General features: G+C 44.1%; 1 protein-coding gene across 1 annotated transcript; it reads left to right on the plus strand.

The window, feature by feature from the left end:
- Positions 1-1881: 1881 nt before the first annotated feature.
- On the plus strand, positions 1882-6061 carry LOC128113242 (growth/differentiation factor 3-like). The gene is made up of 5 exons (XM_052742815.1): positions 1882-1922; positions 3104-3208; positions 3416-3444; positions 4049-4701; positions 5205-6061. Exons 4-5 carry the CDS (start codon positions 4285-4287, stop codon positions 5349-5351), a joined length of 564 nt encoding a protein of 187 aa, XP_052598775.1. The 5' UTR covers positions 1882-1922; positions 3104-3208; positions 3416-3444; positions 4049-4284; the 3' UTR covers positions 5352-6061.
- Positions 6062-9467: the final 3406 nt, after the last annotated feature.

Here is a 9467-nt window from a genome sequence, read left to right on the forward strand (position 1 = left end):
TATGTATGTGTTCAGGTATGCATGCGGAGGGCAGAGGACATTTTGTGGATTTTTTTTTTTGGTTTTTTCGAGACAGGGTTTCTTTGTGTAGCTTTGCGCCTTTCCTGGAACTCACTTTGGAGACCAGGCTGGCCTCGAACTCACAGAGATCCGCCTGGCTCTGCCTCCCGAGTGCTGGGATTAAAGGCGTGCGCCACCACCGCCCGGCTCATTTTGTGGATTTTGTTCTCTCCTTCTACCTTTACATGGATTCTGGGGCTTGAACTCAGACCATCAGGCTCTCCTAGCAAGCATTTTAACCAGCTGAGCCATGTTGCCAGCCCTGGTTTCTTAATGGCTGAACACGTTTAGTTACTTTTTATTGGCTAAGTACTCAAGGAAACGTAAAGATGACTGTGTTACGGGCCTACATGACACCCCTGTCCACAGAAGGGGCCATGCGGTTTACAATTTCCAAAGCACCCTGGTCGGTGGAACATATTAGTTATGAAGTGTTTGCAACTGCTTCTGGTCCTCATGACATCCATGCGGACAGAATGGCCCGGTGAGGGCCTCTGCCTACAGCATCAGCACCAGCCATCCCCTCTCGGCCTCTGCTAGGTCTTGCAGGCTCCCAGAGGAGTTGGCTCCCATTTTGTTGGTCTATGTTCTCACCCCACACTCTCAGTTGTGGCGTGGTGTGACACCTGAGACACAATCCATTGTGATCTGCGGTGTCTGTGTCTTTCTCCAGAGTGGTAGCTAATGAATGATTTTTTTTGTTGCTGACTTTTTCCTTGCAAAACAAGAATGCCCTCTGAGAAGTGTATGAAAACATTTACCAGAGAAAGCAATCTGGCCTCTCCGCCTGACTCATTTTCAAATTTTCTCTTGTAAAAGAAGCTCACAAAAATGACAGCTGCTTAGCCACAAATTAGCAAAACAAGCTCCCATGCGGGGATAGCTATTGACGGCTCTTACTGAAGGCAATTTGCAAATTCAGGAAGGATTTCCCTTCACACGTTCACACTTGGTGCAGCTTTTGAAGCCTTGCTGAGAATTTTCAAGATTAATTTATGTAAACAAAAAGGAGACCCAGGTTTGCTTGAGATTCCATAAGCTCACTACATATTTAATTGGAATTCCATAAAATCTGCTCATTAAAAAACAGAGGCATAACTCCACGGAGAAGTTACCATCGCTTTCTCGCCAGAAAGAAAATTAACAGAAGGGCTGCTGGCAATCAGTGGGCCGCTCAGGGGCACACAAATTATTCGCTTTCAAAATTAATTTTCTGTCCTTAGCTTTTAAATGTACCTATTCCTTCACCAAAGCTATTTTCTTCCAAATTGAACTAGTTTTATGATATTATTATTATTATTTTTATTATTATTATTTTGAATAAGGTCTCATGAAGCCCAGGCTGGCCACACATTTTCTATGTAGCTGAAGATGACCTTGAATTTCTGACCCTCCTGCCTCCACCTCTGTATTGTTGAGATTCTAGATGTGTTCTGTGCCTGGCTTTTGTGGCGCTAGAGACTGAATTCAGGACTTTACGTATGCTAGGCAAACACCACACCGATTGAACCACATCCCTAGCCCTGTAGCTCATGATTTAGATTTTATTTTAGAGACAGGGCCTTACTATGTAGCCGTGGCTGTCCTGCAACTAGTTCCTAGACCTCTCTAACCTTGAACTCACAGAGTTCCACTTGGCTCTGCCTCCTGAATGCTGGGATTGAAGACATGGGTCACCACATCTGGCAATATCTCAGGATTTTTAAAGGGCAAAAATCCAGAAAAATTGTCCTAACACAGCCTGCTCTGCCTTAGGAACTGACGGAACCCTGCCTGGGGTCGGTCTTTACCTTTCTTTTTTTATTTTTCCAGCTGCAAAACAAATATCTGCATGCTGAGCTCACAAGCTTCCGTGTTGCTGGGTGAGTCCGTGAGCTGATGCTGGGGAAACATTTTTAAAGATGGAATGCGCTGATTATTAATTTTGATATGCTTATTTACATAATTTGAGATTTTTTTAAACGAGCATAAATCTCCCTCAAGTTTCTTCTTTACGATTGTGTGTATGTCAACATGATTTGTTCTTTTAATAAAAGCAAGTATTATGGCAGGCAGGTTAACTCGTGAGTGAAGCATGTCTTCTTACCTTGTGTGTTTAATTGACAGGTTCAGTCTATCCATTCTATCATTCTACTTACATATGTGTGTCATGTGCTCATAACAATCACTACATCTTGACTCTTGAAGAGGATCGTGTGAGAATCTCCTGTTTTTTGTATTTTTGTATTGTTTTGACGATCTGCATTTTTCCCTCTCAAACACAATTAAGACAATGTGGGCCCTTGATTTGATACTTCCAGATCTAGTGAATTCTACCCTTCTGATGTGAAGGAATTTCTATAAAGAATTCCAGAGTTTTGCAACACCCAGACACCACTTATTTATTTCTCATGAGTGAGCGTACTTACTGGGCATTTGCTACGTACTGGCTGTGGCACAGACAACAGATATCAGTGGTTCTTAAAAGTTTGGTCTTGCCAGGAGGTGGTGGCGCACGCCTTTAATCCCAGCACTCGGGAGGCAGAGCCAGGCGGATCTCTGTGAGTTCGAGGCCAGCCTGGGCTACCAAGTGAGTCCCAGGAAAGGCGCAAAGCTACACAGAGAAACCCTGTCTCGAAAAACCAAAAAAAACAAAAAAAAACAAACAAACAAAAAAAAAAAAAACAAAAAAAAAAAACAACAAAAGTTTGGTCTCAGGGCCAGCAGCCTCAGCATCGACTGGGAACTTTCTAGAAAGGTAACTACTCAGACTCCATTAACTGATGGAAAACTCTGGCAAAGGGCCCAGCAATTTCTGTTTAAACAATCACTGAGGCCATTCTGTTGTCTAAAGTTTGAGAGCCATGCTCTGGAGGACTCGAGGTTGAGATAGAGTGCAGCTGGGTCAGTCTCCATACCTGTCCTCCTTGTAGACTTGACACATCCCGTCCATGCACCTATTCCCTACAAATGCATCTGACTGCTAATTACATCATGGTGCATTCTAAGTTTAGTTTGAGAAATACTCTGTATGATCACTTTGACACCTCTACTGCATAAGCAGGTTCTGCAGCTGGCCTGGGAATGACAGATTCTCCCACCTGAATTCACTTCACCTTGGATCTCCAAGAAGGAGATCTGTGCCGGTGAACCTAAGGCCCACACCTGGGTAGGTGGCTATTTAAGAGCAGTAAATGGGGCAGCGAGCTTTGAAAAGACGTATGATGGGGGCTCGCTGTGGCATGGGTGGCAGCTCTTGGCTTAGCTGTGGTCTTTTCGTCCTGGGTCTTTGGTGCATGAATTTTAGCTGGGTGCAACCATTGCAATGTCCCACCCATATTCTGCCTTCTAGTATTAATGCGATCTTTTCTTCTAGACAACATGGCTTTACCCTCACATCTAAAAGTAAGTGACTACAGTTTTATTCTCTGCTGGGGAGGCAATAATCTGGGAGCCATCTGGTAACATTTTGTGGGGCTAGTAGGGAGACACAGACATCTGGATTCCTTGGGAGTAGAACAAGAAGTTCCTGGGCAGGGATACTCAGCTATCCTCAGGTCTGTCTCCTGGTTTCAGCTCTAGGGATCTCAGAGGTACGGCCTTAGACAGAATGGCAAATGTCCTGGTGTTCTGTACACAAAGATGCTCTGCAGTATGAAGAACACAACACAGGTGTCCTGCCAGCAATTCTAGTGTGTTATGAAATACGACAGGGCAAGTGGCTTGTCCTGCATCATACAGTGCCTGTATGGTCATCAGCCCTGAGGCTGTCATTCTCTGACTCAATTCCAATTGTGGGGCAGTAAGTGGAGAGGCTGAGAAATCCATTTCTGGTTGCCATGTAATCAAGAGCTGGCTTCATGGATGGGTGTACACAGCTGGATCTGCTAAGGGACTTGTTGACTTGCAGGTCTGGGGTGGTAGGGAGTAAGAAAAGAATGATGTCCGGTGAGCTTTCTCTGTGGGACTGTGACAGCGACCTCCTGAAGCTTCCCCTCTATTCCCACAGGCACCCAGTTCCTACATAGTTACTGGCTTCTGCACTTCGAAGCAGCTCCCTTCGAGGGTACTGCCCTAATACAGCTCTGGGCCTGGGTACCAATTGCTCCTTATGCCTCGGAGCTTGTTCTTGAGTTCAGGAACCATCGAAACGACTCACAAAGAACCCTTCTGGATGCTTTCCCCATTATCTTTTCATCTCATCAGTCAGAAGGAGGATCATTGTTGGAGATCTACTGTTTACTAATGTATTGGATGGAGGTGGTACCTATCCTCCTGGTAGAGAAGTCTGTGTCCACTGATGTCCCCGAAGCCGTCCTGTGGAAATGTTCCAGTACCCAAGACAAGCGAGATGCAGTGCTGCTGTTCGCATCCTTGACCTATGCCCAACCACCTCTGTTTCACCTGCCTTACGTGGAGGAGCCCTTTATCCCTAATGTGGAACAGCTGTTCTTAAACCAGACCCACCAGAAAGTGGATCTTAGCCAGGCTCATCTCCCCACAGAGAAGCTTTGTCATCTGCAGGATCAAAAGGTGAACCTTCACAGAGCTTCCTGGGGCCAGTGTATCGTGGCACCCAAGAGTTTCAGCTTCCCTTACTGTCAAGGGGTCTGCCTGGCCCTGAACAGTGAGCTCCTTCACTCCAATTTCGAATACTACAAGGTACAAAACGATCCTTATTTTTATTTGGGGCTGTATTGAAATAGCGCTAAACATTTGACTTTCTGGGCATGTCTCGTTTTGAGCCAAAGAAGCCAGTGAAAGTAGGGCCAGTGTAATCGACACTGACATAGTTTGCCATGTCTTTCTCCCATCGTGATCTTATTTACTTTAATTTTTGCTATAATGCACAACTCTAGCTTTTTGTTTTGTTGTATTCTGTTTTGAGATGGGTCAGTTCTCTCTATGTAGCTTGGGCTGTCCTAGAACTTACTGTGTATACCAGGCTGGCCTTGAACTCACAGAGACCCACCTGCCTCTAATTAAGAGTAAGCCACCATGCCCAACTGAACACCTCCAGTTTTTAAAAGATCATTCTCAAGTCCTAATCTGGAGGCTTCTCCCATGTACCCAGCCTCCTTTCCCACTTACGCCTTTCATGTCTGCTGATTTAACTATGGACCCAGGACTGCAATAGATTCATCTTTCTGTCCTTTATTCTGCAGAGGGAAGCACCCACCTGCTCCAGGCTCTTTCAGGTCTGTAATCCTACCAAGGTCCGTCCTTTCTCCTTGATGGTCCAGGATGATGAGCACAAGATGAGCGTGCACTACGTGAACACTTCCCTAGTAGAAAAATGTGGCTGCTCCTGAGATACTGTGGAGCCTTTTGTGGGTCTGATCTTCATTTAAGTCTTTGTCGTTTATTAAGGGTATAGTCTCCAGATCTCTTTGGGGATGAGTGAGGGGGTTTGGTTCCTATTTTCCAATGCACAGTAAAGATGGAGTTGCAGGACTGACCTCTCCATGGATACTTCTCTTTAGGGGTAGATGCCCCTGTACTACTATTCTCAGACATTGATACCACTGAGGGGCTGGGCCCATTGGGTATTCAGTTGCCTGTCATGAACTGTCTAGGGAGGCCAGGTTTAACGGCCATTTTTGAGGATACTTAGACAGGGGAAGAAGAGCTTGAATGAATGTATTTACCCTCTGTTGGGCTAAAGCTCTACTGTTTAAATGGGGCTCTGTTTTGGATCCTTCCAGGCTGTTCTGCTATTGCCTGAACCATAGGTTTGGGGCTGAATGGAAGCTGATCTGGCCTTTGAATGACAGTTCCCTTTAGCCCAACATTCCTGGCCTCTGGAGTGAGTGGAAACTCTGTAAAGGGGGTATGATGTCACAGGCTAGCCAAGAGTGGAGGCCATCAACACCCTTGACTGCCTTCAGGCTAGTGGGGGAAGGTCTTTTGTCTCACGGGAGGGTTAGATCTCACTGTTTTAAGGGACTTCCCTGCCCAATAACTTTAGCTTAGTGGAAATTAACTTTTTTTTTATTACCTTCAATAAAATGCTGTACTATCACTTGAGAGTCTCTTAATTTGGATTCCCTACCTCCTTTCCTTGAACCAGCAAGATGAGTGAGTACAGATTGGGTTTCAAGTCTCATTGTCAAGGATCCTGAAAAAGAGAGTGTTTCTGATGATAAGTCTTTGCCTATTCTACCATCCACTCAAGCGACTTCTGAAATGGCCAGAAACAGACATAGAGAAGGATTCCAATGTGAGCTTCGTGTCAAAATTACCCTTCAGATTTGGTGTAGAAGAGAACCACTTCATACATTCCAACATTACATGCTCTGTCCTCTCAACAGGAGGGGAAGAGGAGCACACTAGGGACATCTAGAAATCTCAGACTTGCCTTACGACGATGTCTTAGTGGATAGTCATAACTATGCGCCTCTGTGGAATGGTGCAGGGAGGGCTGGCTTTACCAAAGGCCTTGGGGTAGTGTCCCAGGTTTGCTTTTCTTGGACTCTGTCTTGGCAAGAGCTGGAGTTTCTGAAGTAAACAGGGATGCCCAAGCATCTGTCAGTCCTAGGTGGGTTTGTGGTAGTGGCTTCTAATTTTTTAGAGGTGGGGGTATGTGGCACGTGTGTGGAGGTCTGAAGACCACTGTGGGAGTCGGTTTTCTATCGAGTGAGTTATGAGGATTGAACTCAGGTTGTCTGCCAAGCACCTTCACCTTGTGTGAGCCCTATTTTGTTTGGTTCTCCCCTGCAATCCAAGTTCTGGCAGACTTAAGGGTAATTTACATTTGGCTTGGGTTCTGATAGCAGGATCCACATCATGAACAACATGAAAACCCTACTGTTTGGATGCAATTCTATCTCTGGAGACTGACTTGGGATAGCGTTAGGTCTGATACACCCTTGGACACTGCTTTCTTGCTGGTAGCTCTTCAACAAGGTGCTATGGGGGACATTTCAAAATCATACCACTCAAGTTTCCAAAGTGATAGTATTTTTCTGTGTGAGTGTAATGCACTACTTTAAAGATTTCAGTAACACATTTAATTGATTTCTTTATTGGTACACACTCAAATGGGAATTTAAAGTCCTAGGCTCTTATGTTGCTGGCTGTCTTTGAATACACACCTTCATATAGAAGGATTTCTGAGGCAGAAATGGTAGACAAAGAGCTGCTAGTTAAGAGTTCTGAGTTGGCATAGTCCAACTATTGGGCTTTTCTCTAAACATTGCCACATTATCTCCCCTACCCCCCAACTGGGAGTCTCCATTTTCTCTACAGGGGAAGTTATTCTGATGAGGAAAACATCATTGTGTTTCCAGTTGCACCTTTTTTAAAATGAGAATTTGAATATTTCTTAAGCCTTTCTGAATTCTTTGAGTTACTAAGTCTCCTTTTTTGGTTTATAAAACTCTTAATGAAAAAAATAATGTGGTGCATTTGCTTTAGTTGACTCTGCTTTTCAGGGATAAATTAGTTTTATAAATTAGCTTTATAGGGATAGAGTTTTTAGTCTCATATTTATTGATCCTGGGTTTCTTATTCTTTCCTATGAAGAGATCACAGGAGTTCTACATCTTGCAGCTCTCATGCCCCTGTCTTGGTCCCATACCCTCTCTCTCCTGGAACTTGTTTCTGGTTGGAGAGAGATGTTGATCTTGCATCTAGGTAGGGACGTGCGAGAATTTGGCTGGGATTCTAGGAAGGCTTTGGTTTCAGAACCAGGGCTGAGGCTGTGCTAACAAAGAACTACATTGCTAAGGCAATGTAAGGACTACAACAAAGGAAGCTGAAGGCGCTTGGGCTCTGCGGGCCAGGGTTGGGCAAGCTTCATTTGTAAAGGGCCAGAGAGCAGATGTCTGAAGAATCTCATTGCAGCCACTCCATCTTGGACTTCAGGGTTAAAACTGTCATTTGAGGAAATGTAAACAAATGAACAGAGGTGTATAAGAGTTCATTTGTGGAAATTAAAATTCAAATTTAATGTTATTTTCATTTGTCCTAAAATAGTCTTTTGCTCCTGTCTCCCAAGTTACATAATGAAAAGTCTGTACCTAAAGCTTATTTGAGCTACATAAAGATTATTTCTTGTTTGTAACTGTGGTGGTTTGAATAATGAAATGGGCCCCGATAGGCTCATAGGGAATGGCACTATTGGGAGGTGTGGCCTTGTTAGAGGAAGTGTCACTTGGGAGGCAGGCATTGAGGTCTCCTGTGCTCAAGCTATTGACATAGTCTCCTGCTGCTGCCTGTGGACCAGGATGTGGAATTCTCAGCTCCTTCTCCAGCATCATGTCTGCCAAAACACCGCCATGCTTCCTTTCCTCCTTGAAGCCCCAACTAAATGTTTTCCTTTGGAAGAGTTGCAGTGGTCACGGTGTCTCTTCACAGCAGTAGAAACCCTAACTGAGACAGTAACATAGCAAAACTAGTGACTGGCTCTCAGGAGTATCTGGTAGCCCATGATGAGTTCATGATTGAGCAGGGGGTCCAATACTAGCAATTGCTGATTTCTATCAGAAAATCTCTTTTGATTTTGGCCACTGCTTTGTTCTTTGGTTACTAGCCATCAAATGCATTCTTACCCGATAAGGCTCTCACTTTATCTAAATAGCCAATTGCCTTGACTTTATTAGCTGTTCAAACTTTCCCCACTGAACTTGAACACCAACTTTTATTGTGTATTAAGTTCTTCTGTAAATGAATATTGTTCTGACATTCTATTCAGGTCTACTGATCTGTCGATTCTCAAGTCAATATTAGCAGCTAAGTTACTGCAGCTTTAACCTGTACTTAGGATTCTGTGGGGGTGTGCTCGGTGCATTCATTAAACTGTGATAGGTTATGTCTTTTTCTTAGCTGAGCCCCACAAATGCAGATACAGGTTTCAGTTGAAAGGCTAATCAGAGAGAAGACATACGCTCCCACCCATGAACATGACAGAACCTCATAGGTAAGGAATGATGAACACGATCTGAATGTGTTCTTTTACCATTGAGGTCATGAGCAATTTCTGTTGACACTATTTCTGATCAGTCCAGGTTACTGTTGATAATGTGAATAGAACTAATTAATCTGGCTCATTTAAACCCACCAATCCATGACTCTTCATTCTGTAACTGAGGTCATGTACTTTCAGAGAGTTTTTTTGGCGGTGTGTGTGTGTGTGTGTGTGTGTTCAATTTTAAATATCAATTCAGGGTGGTGCTTCCTGTGTTGCACTCAGTCTCTGAAAAGCTTCAGAGTTTTGTTTTTCTGTGTAGTGTTAATTCAGTGTTGATTGCTTTCTGGTATGCTCTCAGGCTTAAGACCATCTAGAGCAACAGGATATTATAGGCAACTCACCATTGGGAAGAAGATTGAACTGATTGCTGATGCCAATCTGAATGGCTTGAGTTTGTACATGTTCTATGCATTATGCTATACATCCATGGAGAATGAAGGATAGAGATGCTAGAGCT

The sequence above is a fragment of the Peromyscus californicus genome, unplaced genomic scaffold (assembly GCF_007827085.1).
Source record: "Peromyscus californicus insignis strain IS unplaced genomic scaffold, ASM782708v3 Scaffold_18__1_contigs__length_77618521, whole genome shotgun sequence".
Lineage (NCBI taxonomy): Eukaryota > Metazoa > Chordata > Mammalia > Rodentia > Cricetidae > Peromyscus > Peromyscus californicus.